The sequence below is a fragment of the Pleurodeles waltl genome, chromosome 6 (genome assembly GCF_031143425.1).
Source record: "Pleurodeles waltl isolate 20211129_DDA chromosome 6, aPleWal1.hap1.20221129, whole genome shotgun sequence".
NCBI classification, from domain to species: Eukaryota; Metazoa; Chordata; class Amphibia; order Caudata; family Salamandridae; genus Pleurodeles; species Pleurodeles waltl.
Window position 1 is genome coordinate 52,109,383 of NC_090445.1, and position 14,681 is coordinate 52,124,063.

The window sequence follows — 14,681 nt, forward strand, 5'->3', positions numbered from 1 at the left end:
GCCTCTACCATGAATGGGTTTGCTGGAAAGGATGAACTTGCTGGCAATATGTAAGGCCCCTGGCAAATTCTCTAAAGGGGAAAACTGTTGGTAGGGCTGATGTGGTGGAGCAGACATGCCTATCCTGAAAATACTCAAGGGCTGAGTCTGTCTTCCCATCAAAAAGTAGGGAGCCATCGACAGCTATGTTCATGGACTGGATGGTGCTGGAGAAGCCTATGGACCATGCCTAGGCAATCGGTGGTGTTTAAGCCACAACGGATAGTAAATTTTGTGGCATTCAACCATCTTAAATAGTTTACATGAGTACGGGATGTAAGTTGTCCGGGACATCAGACAAGACCTGTGAAAAGGAGTCCCAAAGTGCTTGGGTTTATCGTGTTAAAAGGCAGCCAGCGTAGGGCTCAGCTGGTTAAGGAAAACCTATGTTTCCCCACTAACTCAATATATTTTGTTTCCTTGGCCAGTAATGTGGTATGGAATGCGGTATGGGTGACCTTACACATTGATACCTGCATGACTAGGTTTTCAGATGTGGGGTGCTGAGTCAAAAACTCCTGATCGCCCAGGCCTGGACACTGGTTCTGTACTATCTGTCTGTTGACTGGAGGCCCGGAACAGGACTTCGCCCAAGGCATGAAAAACTCAAGTGGAAAAAGTTCAAGTCTTCGTGCCCCTGAGGTAGCTGGCATCATTGAGTCTCCGAGGGGGGCATCAATGAAACTGTGGGTGGGAATCAAGGAGGGCTTCAGAATTGATGGATTCTGGCATCGAGAGAACAATGTAGCAGGAGCTAAAGCAAAGTCAGGCCCACCGACAATGTCCCCCTTGGCTGCCAGGTTGATCTTAGTTTTGCAATAGTTTTCCAGGCATAAAATTTGCAAAATGTTTCTAAGTCTCCAGTTTTTAGGGTTAGACAGAAGGAGTACACTCTGCCATCAGCCAAAGTTCAGAGAACCTCAGGAACAGTACTAGGTGGTCAGTACTCACCCCATAGAAGCCACCAACATGGCTGAGAGCAGGTCCAGTGGAAACTAGTCAGCTGGGCTCTTCCAGGAAAGTGGGCTTCTTGCAGCTTGTGTGTCCCTGTAGAGGCAACAGACCCATGGAGTTCACTTCTTTTTGCTGGGTACACGTGGAAGCAGGTCCAGCCCCTGGGGTTCTCCTCACAGGTCTCAACAGCAGATGCAAGTCTTCTTCTGTCTTCTTTAGGTCCAGTAATGTTATAAAGAGGGTGTGACATTTATACCTGGTACTAGCCTGTAGGTGAGGGTGACTCCTAGCCCCTCCCGAATAGGAATAAAATTTGTAGGGATAATGCTATCCTCCTTTGCAGCATGTCCTGTGTAACCTACTGAATATAATCATGCAGTGACTCCCTCTACCTAAATGTAATATTCATAGCCATTCCTCCCCTATGCAGAGCTCCATTCAGAGCTCTAGAAGTTGCTGTCAGAGAAATGAGTAACCCCTTCTCTGTGGTCATGCAAAACTGGTTCTTGGGGGAAGCTTCTCTATGACTTGGATTGGTACCTGGATGACTAGAAGGACAATGGAGGAGGCAAGCCCAAGTGTTATCTATATCTGCATGTGACAGATATAGCTTCTTTGACGATACTTAAGTTCCTGGGCACTGCCCAGATAGTCATCCTATTAGAGGAATAGAACGCTTTCCCACTTTTACCATGTCACTGTAAAGATTGTTTACATTTAACTTATATGTCCTACTTTTAAATACCATGCACACTGCCCTATTGGGCATTAAGGCATTTCAGGGGTGACTTACTATTATTTAAGTGGAGGGTTTAGGCCTTCTAAAAAGGGGTTATTTTGAAAGGTTGAATTTACAGTTTTAAAACTGCACACACAAGCTACAGTGGTAGACCTGCAGTCAAGTTTTACACTGTCACTCTAGTGTTATTATGATGTATGTTGCTGTCCACTAGGGACATTTAACTTACAGGCCCTAGGTATACTTTGTACCACATACTAGGGACTTATATGTAAGTTAAATATGCCAATTAGGAGTATAGTCAATTTCAGCATGTTTTAGGGGTCAAAGCACACTCACTGAGGGTAGGTTGGCTGAGTCCCAGTGCAAAAAAAAACAGCAGCATCAGTCCCACAATTATGATAGAAATCATGGAAAAACAGGCATGTTCCTATGGGATTCATTGAATGGAAGCATGGTGTTGGAAATAGCCTTTTTGCAGGGTCACCCCCAAACCTTTTGCCTTCCTTCTTCTCTTTTTCTGACCTCATTTTTGCTGGCTTTAGGACTCTGCGCACTTTATCACTGCTAATCAGTGCTAAAGTGCATATGCTCTCTCCTTAAAACATGGTGACATTGGCTCATACCCAATTGGCTTATTTAATTTACTAGTAAGTCCCTAGTCAAGTGCACTACATGTGCCCAGGGCCTGTAAATTAAATGCTACTAGTGGGCTGCAGCACTGGTTGTGCCACCCACATAAGTAGCCCCCTAACCATGTCTCAGGCCTGCCTCTACAGTGCCTGTGTGTGCAGTTTCACTGCCACTTCGACTTGGCATTTAAAAGTACTTGCCAAGCATTAAACTCCCCTTTACTACATATAAGTCACCCCCTAAAGTAGGCCCTAGGTAGCCCATAGGGCAGGGTGCTATGTAGGTAAAAGGCAGGACATGAACATGTGTGTTCTATATGTCCTGGTAGTGTAAAACTCCTAATTTCATGTAACACTGCTGTGAGTCCTGCTCCTTTCATAGGATAGCATTAGGGATACAAAATACTGCTTAATAGTGAAGTTGGATTTCATATTACTATTTTAAAAATGCTACTTTTAGAAAGTGAGCATTTCTCTACACTTAAAATCTTTCTGTGCCTTCCAATCCACGTCTGGCTAGGTTGAGTTGACAGCTCCCTTGTGCATTCACTCAGACAAACCCCAAACACAGGATGCTCAGTCACACATGCATACATCTGCATATTGAATGGGTCTTCCTGGGCTGGGAGGGTGGTGGGCCTGACACTTACATGTCAAAGGACAGTAACCTGCCCTCACACAAAGGATTGCCACACCCTCTACTGGGACTCTGGCAGACAGGATGGAACTGAAAGGGGACCTTGTGCACTTCTAAGCCATTCTTTGAAGTCTCCCCCACTTCAAAGGCACATTTGGGTATTGAAACAGGGCCTCTGCCTCTACCAACTCAGACACTTCTGAGGTAGACACTCTACTTCATCGAGACACTTCCTGGAGAAGAAACCCTGAACCAGAACCTGCAACCTGCTAAGAAGAACTGTCTGGCTGCCCAAAGGACTCAGCTGACTGCTTTCTGGGAAGGACTGCTGCCTTGCTCTCTGGCTGTGCTGAAGAAGTGCTCTCCCAGGGCTTGGATAGAGCTTGCCTCCTGTTCCCTGAAGTCTCAGGACCAAAATAGACTTCATTCCTGCAAGAAGAACTCCCTGTGCAGCAAAAATTAATGAACAGCCTGCCAGAAACGACACACAGCCTGCATCGTGGTGAGAAAATCACTGCACGCCGAACCGGAACGACGTAGCCCAACTTCGCAAGGAGAAGATCGTTGCAGCACCAGCGTAGCGACCAAGAATGTTGCCCACGGACCACTGGATCGACACAAAGCCGAGCCGGAACGACGCAGCCCGACTTCCTGAGGGGAATCGCTGCAACGCCTGCCGTGCCGTAGAAATTACCATGCAATGCCCACCAAATCGACGGAGTCCCAGTGACTTCGTCCTGTCAGCACCGGATTTGAACGCATCGTCCCTGGGACGTCTGAAAACCCCGCAACCCGAAGAGGATCCAAGTCCGCACCCCGGAAATTGACCAAAGCCTTCCCTGCGCGGAATATAAATGACGCATCGTTGTGTGCAGCCCGAGAAATCGACGCACACCTCCCTGTTTTCCACGCATCTCCTCCTCTGCGGTTCTTTTCGGAGATTTTGAAGGCAAACCAGGTACTTTGTGCTTGCAAGATACATTTGTTGCTTTTAAGAGATTAAAGACACTTTATATCATTTTACAGTGATATTTCAACATATACTTATTGCATCTTAATTGTTTTGACCTGCATCTTATGAGATAAATATTATATATTTTTCTAAACACTGTGTGGTATATTTTTGTGGTGTTCTACTGTGTTATTGAATGATTTATTGCACAAATACTTTAGGCATTGCCTTCTAAGTTAAGCCTGACTGCTCAGTGCCAAGCTATCAGAGGGTGGGCACAGGATAATCTGGATTGTGTGTGATTTACCCTGACTAGAGTGAGGGTCCTTGCTTGGACAGGGGGTAACCTGACTGCCAACCAAAGACCCCATTTCTAACACATGGGCTCAGTATTTGTTTGTCAAGGGTGAAGCATTTCATTGAGGATATTAGTCTTAGCTTCCAAAATGAGTAATTGGAGTTCAAGAACCTTGGCCCCACCTTTGCATGACCGTTGCAAAGGAGGCACTTTCTTCTGTGGCAGAGCCAGAAGCAAAACAAGCCCAGTGTCTGCTGAGGTGTCCAGGCTACTGGCATCCTTGGGATCCTCATACCAATTGTCCTATTAGCATGGTTGGGCAAATTCATCCTCAGCATCAAATGCCTGATTGTTAGAATCTGTTCCAAATAGTATTGAGGTTTGAGGCGAAGAGACGAGTGATAGCTCCAGATCTGAGTCTGGTGGCACAGAGCTAGAGGAATTGACATCAGCAGTTCAGCACATCACTTCTGGGAGGACAGTGGCATGAGCTTGCATGTCACCACCAACACGTGTTTTTGGGGTACTGCTTAAAAAGTTTCTGGATCTAGTCTGACACCTGGTAAATATTCAAAGGATGAAGAATCTGAGGTTAGAAATAGGTATCAGAAATAATGTTTTCAGGCTATGTAAGAAAGGAATTCTTTCTAACAGAATCAATAACTTATGTACAAGCAGCTATATCTAATTACATTCAGCTTTTAGTGTTCTTAGACAGACACTTTTATTATTTGTGATGGAGACTTGGACAAGAACCAGCATCTGTATGTTCTCCTGCATGCAGAGAAACATCAATTATAGGGACAAAAATCTGGGTTCTGATCTTGCAAATTATGAAGGTAATATGATAGATTGCCATCCATAGTCTTTGTTGACTGGCTGCATTTCTAGGTCATCATTAAAACTGTTCTATGATGGACTGGATCATTACTAGATAGTTAATCCTGGAATTTGGGAGAATACTATTTGCTGGAACTGCTAAAGAGAGTAGAATTTCAGCATTTATGTGGCAAAGGTCTCCCCTATGAAACTGACTTACAATTTTGTTTAATCTGGTAGGGATGCACCCATTTTATTTTCATACTGGTGTAAGCGAAGCAAAGCCAAAAAATTAATGTTTGAAAAAGGGAAATGGACTACAAACGAACTCAGTTTTGTAATTTCATCAGTGTGTGGTTCCTACGGTTTTTCCTAGATCATGCTTTGTTGATAACAAATTTGAGAAATTTCACCTATTCCTCAGGTACGCTGGTCAATTCGATATGTGTGGCTTCGTTCTACAATTTCACTTTGCTGTTGGGTTGGAAAGTAGGTGGATTTCACAAATTCTGTTCTCTTTTTGCGACCCTTTATTATCAACCAGGATAAAAGACTGACAGAGGTACTTAACGTTTAGTGGCTTGAATGCCAAACTATCAATGCAGTGAAAGCAAGGTGCCCACCATACCAACAACCTACACACCTCCAAATGAAGGATTCCTTGCAGGTGGAGTGGGGCTTTTTTCCCCAATGTAGAAAAAATATGATTCCTCTTGTCTTCTCATCATAAAACACATCCTCCATTGTGTCCCCTACACCCCAATACCCGCCCTCATGGAACTCCTCCACAATAGCCTCATGACTCTGCCCCTTCCTGCCACCACTGTTTGGCCGATGTTGATCCTTAATGTGGACTGCACAATAGGGGTCCATATCCAGTTCTTTAATACAAAATATTCGCAAACACTGAGTTTTCTCCCAGAAAAATGGTTTCAAAAAGGAGAATATGACTTACATGACATCACATAAGCCACTTTAAGTGGGCTGCCATATCAGCTGATGAGAGGACCACTAAAAGATTTATCACAATTGTAGAGTGAACTGTGTTTCCATCCTCAGAAATGCCTCCTTCTGTTGCTCTCCAAACAGGAAAATGTAATGAAAAGAAGCACAGGCAGGACATTTACCTTTTTTGCCCTGTCCTCTAAATCAAGCCCCAAGTCACATGCAGGCTACAGGTTTGCAGCTGGAGAGGTCACTGGCTGAGCTACTGTACAGGTGCAAAGGATAAGTAGAGTGGCTGTTAGACCACATTTCCCCTATCACTATATCTCACTGCCCTGTGAACAAAAATACCAGCAAAACCATTCTCAGCCCTTTTCCTCCTTCAAACACTCCAGAAACCTCACTTACCTTCTGCGCACTGACACACTTCTTCGGTGCAGAGGGCGCTTACCATCTTGCTCCTGGACGGGAGGTTATAGAAGATACTGCACTTCTGGTCTGTAGGTGGAAATGGAGATGGTGAATGCAAGCCATGTGGCAGAAAAACATGAGATCAGTGAAACTCTTCCCATGCCTGTATAACTGATCCTGGCAAGAATACAAAATGGACCTCCCATGCCCTTTGACCCTGATCACATCACAGGATGTGAGATAACGTCATCACAAGAAGAAGTATAACAGATCTTACAAGTGTAGACCGGACATTATGACAACAGGATTTCACAGATACTAATAAAGGCAGGAAAGAAGTCTTGTGGGACAGAGATGTCATAAAAGCAGCTCCTAGTGGTTCCTTGATGTTCTTTGCATTAGTGACTGAGCCATAGATGGCTCACCCGTCTGTTCCTTGCTAACTCCTTCTAGGAGGGGATAGTGCACAAAAGCACCCCCTAAATTCGCTCCCCTGGAACTTGTACCTGAGGAATGGTTTGTCTGAGAGCTGCTTCAGTCTTGAATGTATAACAGTTATAGTGGTAGTATGAGGTCACAACCTGCACAATGCCCAAGGACAGTCCTACAGACGGAATGATGTATGAATTGGGAGTTTTCAGCTGGACAACTGGACCTACTGGTAGAAGCTGGACACAGATGATTCCCAGTCTTTAAGGTGAAATGGAGCAAATGGGCAGTGATTTGTACCAGGGCACATGGCTGAGCAAAATCAAGGAATTTATTGTTATATGGAGAATTTCTATCAGGTCTTACCTGGCTCGTAGAACTCGTACAGGGTGGCAGAGGCTGGTTGTAATGAACCAACCTTGACAGTCTGGGTGGCTCGAAAGCTGATGTGATCTTTTTCAACTGGAACCTGGAAAGAGAAACATTAGGGTACTTAGTTATGAAGGTAATAGTTCACATCTTTCTCTTCAGCAGCACCATAACAAGCCTGGCCCCCTTTCACTCTATTCTTTGCACAGTTAAATTCAGTTTTTTTCACCTCTATCCCAATTTCATAGCTTCCCATCCAAGGTTCATCCGAGACAAACATCACTGTGGAAAAGACGGATAACTGAAACCACTGATCATAGACAGAATGTAATAGCGCTGAGACTCTCTACTTCACTATGTTGAGGAGCAGTGTGGAGAAAAGTGTTAGGGGTTATTTAGGGTACAGAGTAGGCTCGAGTGAGTGCCCATGCCTACTGAGGATGATACTGGGCATCTAGGGGGTATTGGGGGCTTCTACTCACACCCCAACAACAGAACATACCAAAAGGTGAGTCAATTAACTCAGACAAACAAAACAATTTGTATTTAATTGCTACAATTTCTCAAAGTTTGAATTGGCAAATGTAACAGGGCTATGTGGTCCAACTCGCTGCTGCTGCACATGTACATGACTAGGATTGCATTTTTTTGATGTTTGAGAGTCTCACACATGCAGGTATCTGTTAGAAATGGGGTCTTTGGTTGACAGTCAGGTTACCCCCTGTTCAAGCAAGGACCCTCACTCTAGTCAGGGTAAAAGAGAATCACCCTCAGCTAACCCCTTCTTACCCCCTTGGTAGCTTGCCAGAGCAGTAGGCTTAACTTCAGAGTGCTAGGTGTAAAGTATTTGTACCAAAACACACACAGTAACTTAATGAAAACACTACAAAATGACAACACAGATTTAGAAAAATAGGAAATATTTATCTAACCAAAACAAGACCAAGACGACAAAAATCCACAATACACAAGTCAAGTTATCAATAAAAATGCAAAAAGAGTCTTTAAGAAGTTTTAAACATACACTAACACTGTTAGCGTGAAAAAGTACCTTGGGTGCATCAAAAATAAACCCGCACGCGCGAGTGCCCGTCAAAAAGGGCTTGCGATGCGTTGATTCCACTCACGAGTGGGACCTTGCGTCGTTTCTCCTTTCGCCTGGTCGGGGCACGTTGTTTCTTCTCTCCACAGGAGAGCGATGCGTCGATCCGGTCAGCACTCTCGGATCCGGGCAGGCCTTGCGTTGTTTTTACACGCCCAGCGGTACTTGAGTCGGAAATCCAGCCGCACGATGATCCAAAAACCACGCAGCGCGGGTTGCAACCTCCCAGCCTCAGTCAGCGATGCTGCGCCTCGTTTCTCCTGCTCCATGCGTCGATTCTTCGGTTGCATTTCTGGTGAGCGCCGATTTTCAGCTCCGGAGCCGGCGGCGCGTCGTTTCTTCAGCCGCAGATCGGAGTCGTGTCGATCTTTTCCCTGCACGGCGCTCTGTGCGTGGATTTCCTTTTCTTTAGGCTGCCAGCTTCTCCTTTCAGGGGCCCAGGAACTAGATGGGCACCACAGGGCAGAGTAGGAGTCTCTCCAGAGACTCCAGGTGCTTGCAGAGAGAAGTATTTGCTGTCCCTGGGACTTGAAACAACAGGAGGCAAGCTCTAAATCAAGCCCTTGGAGAGTTCTTCCCAAGATGGAAGGTACACAAAGTCCAGTCTTTGCTCTCTTACTCTGGCAGAAGCAGCAACTGCAAGACAGCTCCACAAAGCACAGTCACAAGCAGGGCAGCTCTTCTTCCTCAGCTCTTCTCCAGGCAGAGGTTCCTCTTGTTTCCAGAAGGGTTTCTAAAGTCTGTGGTTTTGGGTGCCCTTCTTATACCCAATTTCTCCATTGAAGTAGGCCTACTTCAAAGCAAAGTCTCTCTTGAATGTGAGAATCCTGCCTTGCCCAGGCCATGCCCCAGACACTCACCAGGGGGTTGGAGACTGCATTGTGTGAGGGCAGGCACAGCCCTTTCAGGTGTGAGTGACCACTCCTCCCCTCTCTCCTAGCACAGATGGCTCATCAGGATATGCAGGCTACACCCCAGCTCCCTTTGTGTCACTGTCTAGTGTGAGGTGCAACCAGCCCAACTGTCAAACTGACCCAGACAGGGAATCCACAAACAGGCAGAGTCACAGAAATGGTATAAGCAAGAAAATGCTCACTTTCTAAAAGTGGCATTTTCAAACACACAATCTTAAAATCAACTTTACTAAAAGATGTATTTTTAAATTGTGAGCTCAGAGACCCCAAACTCCACATGTCCATCCGCTCCCAAAAGGAATCTACACTTTAATCAGATTTAAAGGTAGCCCCCATGTTAAATAACCTATGAGAGAGACAGGCCTTGCAACAGTGAAAAACAAATTTAGCAATATTTCACTGTCAGGACATATAAAACACATTACTAAATGTCCTACCTTAACCATGCACTGCACCCTGCCTGGGGGCTACCTAGGGCCTACCTTAGGGATGCCTGACATGTAAGAAAAGGGAAGGTTTAGGCAATGAGACATGAGACATGATTACAGAGCTACCTATGTGGGTGGCACAACCTGTGCTGCAGGCCCACTAGTAGATTTGATTTACAGGCCCTGGCACCTCTAGTGCACTTTACTAGGGACTTACTAGTGAATCAAATATGCCAATCATGGATAAGCCAATTACATACACATTTTGTCCAGGTGCACTTGCACTTTAGCACTGGTTAGCAGTGGTAAAGTCCCCAGAGTAACAAAAACAACAAAATCAGAGTCCAGCATACATCAACAACCTGGGGAACAGAGGCAAAAAGTTAAGGGAGACCACGCCAAGGATGAAAAGTCTAACAGTATCCCTTTCGGAAAAATTTAGGTTTGGTCGCAAAAGATTGTGCATGACAGAAAGTGATGGCTTGATAGGACCAGACAAAATAGCCTGAGTAGCAGCCTGGGTTCCATTGAGAGCCAGTAAAGGGACTGACAGTGATGTGGTCAAATTTCCTGGCACCCATACCATGATGGGTAAAAGCGTAGGCAGGCTAGCAGCATACAAAGCCCCTTTTATATGACCTACAGAAGACAGCCAGATCAGAAGCATGCAAAACCAACTTTCAATCAATCCAGGTGCTTGGTGAAGGTGTTTATTTGAAAAGCCAGGTTTTCAGTCCCTTTCGGAAATGGGTCAATGAGGGTGAGGTGTGGAGGTGGAGGTGAAGGGTGTTTCAGGCTTTGGCAGTGAGGTGGGAGAAGGAGCATTCTCTGGCGTTGCAACGGCCTTAGTGTGGTATCTTTGCTAGGGTGATGTGTGCCGAGCGGAGGTTCCTGGTAAGTTGGTGGAGGCAAAGGCTTTGGTTCAGATAGGGGGGTCCTTAGTTATGGAGGGCCTTGTAGACATGAGTCAGGAGCTTGAAGTGGCATCTTTCTGCACTGGGAGCCAATGGAGGTCCTTAAGGTGCTGGGTGATATGGGTTCTCTTAGGCAAGTTGAGGATCAGTCTAGCAGCCGCGTTCTGGATCGTCTGGAGCTTCGTATGACTTCTGTGGTGGTGTCTCTTTAGAGTGCACTGCCACAGTCCAGTTGGCTGGTCTGTCTTCCTCTGCCACTTAAAGATCTTGGGGAGCGTGGGGAAGCAGGCTGCGGAAACAGAGTTGCCCTGGCGTTTCATGGTGAGTTCGCTGTTGAGAATGATGCAGCGGTTGCGTGTGTGATCTTTTGGTGTGGAGGTGGGTCCGAGCTCTGCAGGCCACCAGGAGTCATTCCTGAGGGTTGAGTGTCTGCCAAAGATCAGAACCTTTGTTTTGTCCGTGTTGAGCTTCAGGCAGTTGTCCTTCATCCAAGCGGAAATGTTCTTCATAGAGTTGTGGAAGATAGTCTCTGTCTTGGTGGGGTCTGCTGAGAGCGAGAGGATGAACTGTGTGTCATCAGCATAGGAGATTAAGTTGATGCTGTACGAGCTCACAATATCTGCGAGTGGTGTCATGTAGACGTTGAGGAGTGTTGGTCTTAGGGAGGAGCCTTAGGGGATGCCACAGTTGGTGTGCTTGACCTGTGAGGTAAAATGAGGGAGGCAGGCTCTCGCGGCGCGCCCTCTGAGGAAGGACTTTACATGTCCTATAGAAGATAGCCAGACCAGTAGTATGCAGAACCGCCTTTGTGTGTGCCATGGAAGATAGCCAGACTAACAGCATACAAAGCCCCCCTTTACATGTCCTACAGAATATGACCAGACCAACAGCCACAAAACCTTCTTTACATGTACTACAGATGATAGCGAGGCCAGCAGCATGCAGATTCACCTTTGCATCCTCTACAGAAAATAGCCAGACCAGCAGCATGCAGAACTGCCTTTGCATGTGCCACAGAGCATAGCCAGACCAGTACCATGCAGAACCACCACCTTTCCATGTCCTACAAAAGATGGCCAGACCAGCAACATGCAGAATGGTCTTTACGTCTGCCACAGAACATACTTAGACCAGTAGCATGCAATGCCAACTTTACATGTCCTACAGAAGATAGCCAGAGCAGAAGAATGCAGAACCACCTTTACATGTCCCACAGAAGATAGTAAGACCAGCAGCATGCAGAAGCACCTTTACTTGTGTCACAGAAGATAACTAGACCAGCAGAATGCAAAACCACCTTCACATGGCCAGACCAGCAGCCTGTAGAATCACCTTCACATGTCCTACAGAAGATAGCCTACCCAGCAGCATGCAGAATGATCTTTATGTGTCACAGAACATAGCCAGACCAGCAGCATTTAAAGCCCTCTTTACATGTCCCACACAAGAAAGCAAGAAAAGCAGCATGCACAACCACCTTTACATTTGCCCCAGAACATAGACCAGCAGCATGCAAAGAGGCCTTTCAATATGTCATAGAAGATAGCCAGACCAGCAGCATGCAGAACCACCTTTATATGCCCTAAAGAAGATAGCCAGACCAGAAGCATGCAGAACCACCTCTACGTGTGTTTCAGAAGATAACCAGACCAGCATCACGCAGAACAACCTTTACAAGTCCTGCAGAAGATAGCCAGAGCATCATGCAGAACTGCCTTTATAGGTGGCACATAAGATAACCATACCAGCAACACGCAGAAACACCTTTACATGTGGCACATAAGATAGCCAGACCATCAGAATGAAGAACCACCTTTACATGTGCTACAGAACATAGCCAGACCAGTAGCATGCGAAGCCGCCTTTACATATGTCACAGAACATAGCCAGACTACCAGCTTGTAGAACCAACTTTACAGGTGCACAGAGAACATGGCCAGATTAGCAGCATTCAGAACCACGTGTACATGTGCCGCTGATGATGGGCAGGCTAGCAGCATGTACACCAGCCTTTAGATGGGATGGCCAGCAACGTGCAGAATCACCTATACATGTGCCACAGAAGTTGGCCCGATCAGCAGCATGCAAAACCACTTTTTGCCGCAGAGCAAGGGCACACCAGCATCACATGAAACAGTTTTTCATTTAGAAGGATTGCATATGGTGGACAGACCGGGAGCATGCAGTACCACCTTTGATTCTCCACTTATGATGGGCAGACTAGCAGCATTTACACCACTCTTAGATGGGATGGCCAGCAGCATGCAGAACCACATTTACATGTGCCAGAAAAAATGGGCAAAACAGCTACATGCAGAACCACCTTTAGATGGGTCTGAGAATATGGGCAAACCAGCTGCATGCAAAAACGTCTTTAGTCAGGCCATTGGGGATTGGCCGAGTAACAGTATGCAGAACCTCCTTTAGACTTGCCGCTGATGATGGGCAGGCTGGCAGCATGTACAATTGCCATTAGGTGGGATGCCCAGCACCATGCAGAAAAGATTTTGGATAGGACGTTGAGACTGGCATACCAGTCTCAATGCAGAACCACCTCAAGATGGGCTAGCAAGGCGAGCATACAAACTACACCAGTGTTACCGCTGTCCACATAAATTATGACTAATGCTTTGACCCTCATACAGCATATATGCAGGTGCTGAGGGGAGCTAAATGTTCTCTGCCCATCCGTATTCATCTTACCGTTTCGAAATAGAGGAGAAGTCGGCCATGTTGGTACTCATAGTGGCTGATATAACGGTCAACCAAACTCCGCAACTAAAAGAAGAAAGCAGACAATAACTAAATACACAAGCCAAAAGCGTCTCAAATCAGACATGAAGTGATATAGATAGAAATATACACATACAAACAACCGAGTGGAGAGACATCAAGAGTCACCGCTGTAGAACTGGAGATACAGGTAAGCAAGTGTGTGCATGCACAGGCACGTGCAACTACACACACAAAGACAAGGAGATACAAAGAAGCACAAATACAAGCAGAGACAAATATATACAGTGAGGCGAAATTACATGTAGGCAGAAACACACAGGTACAGTACAAGTGTCCCTAAATCTTGAAAACTGGTTTGCCATTCAAGCTGTATTACTGGAGTGGTGGCATGCTTGTATTCAGGCTTTGCGAAAAACAGTGCTTCACTTACCACTTGCATTCTGACATTTTTGCTTTGAGTACAGTTCCCTCAGTTATGAACATATGCATTCAGTGGCATTGTACTTTGGGCTGTCGTTACCTCAGTATCACATGGCAAAGTGGTTACTGCCGTTTCCAAGATGGCTGTCACAACTACAAATGACAGGGCTGAAGTACTGGATGAAAGAGGACAGCAATGCACCATTAGTTCGTTTCAGTTAGTACGCCTATAATTAAGACACTGCTTGCATTATACCTTATCATTTCCATTCCATATGTTTGAATATAAATGAAATGTATTGCATGAGCTTTGTGTGGTACCTTCTCTTACCAATATTTCAGTTTCAATTGCATTATACTACTAAAAACGAACCTGTCAGCCACATAGATGTTTATACTGTATGTAAGGCGTCTGCCAGACTCTTTCAACTTGGCTTTCTCTGGATGTACAAGATGAGTCTGTATTATCATGCCACCACGTGACATTTTATCCTGCCTTCCAACTATTCGTTCTTTTTAAAGAGTTCATACAATATTGAGAAATTCAATAAATCAATCAAATAAGTTCTTAAGCGCACTACTCGCCCGGTAGCGTCTCAAGGCGCTGGGAAGGGCGTGGGGTGGTTACTGCTCAAAAAGCAATGTTTTTAGGTGCTTTCTGAAGGTTAGGAGGTCCTGGGTCTTGCGTAGGTTGGTGGGGAGGGAGTTCCAGGTCTTGGCGGAGAGGTGGGAGAAAGATCTGCCACTGGAGGTGGTGCGTTGGATGCGGAGTACTGTAGCGAAGGTGAGGTCGGTGGAGCGGAGCTGGCGAGTTGGTATGTGGACGTTTACTCGTTCGTTGAGGTAAGCCGGTCCAGTGTCGTGGAGGGCTTTGTGAGCGTGGATGAGGACTTTGAAAATGATCCTTTTGTTGATGGGCAACCAGTGCAGGGATCTGAGGTGG

At 45.8% G+C, this 14,681-nt stretch overlaps 1 protein-coding gene across 1 annotated transcript in view; it reads right to left on the reverse strand.

Moving 5' to 3' along the window:
* Positions 1-14,681, reverse strand: part of LOC138299178 (complement C4-B-like) — a 541,079-nt gene that overhangs the window by 27,550 nt on the left and 498,848 nt on the right. Inside the window, exons 35-37 of the mRNA XM_069237273.1 lie at positions 13,286-13,360; positions 7,222-7,324; positions 6,424-6,513 (exon numbers count right to left, since the gene is read on the reverse strand). Of these exons, the coding sequence (XP_069093374.1) occupies positions 6,424-6,513; positions 7,222-7,324; positions 13,286-13,360 (268 nt within the window). The remainder of the gene's footprint in view (positions 1-6,423; positions 6,514-7,221; positions 7,325-13,285; positions 13,361-14,681) is intronic.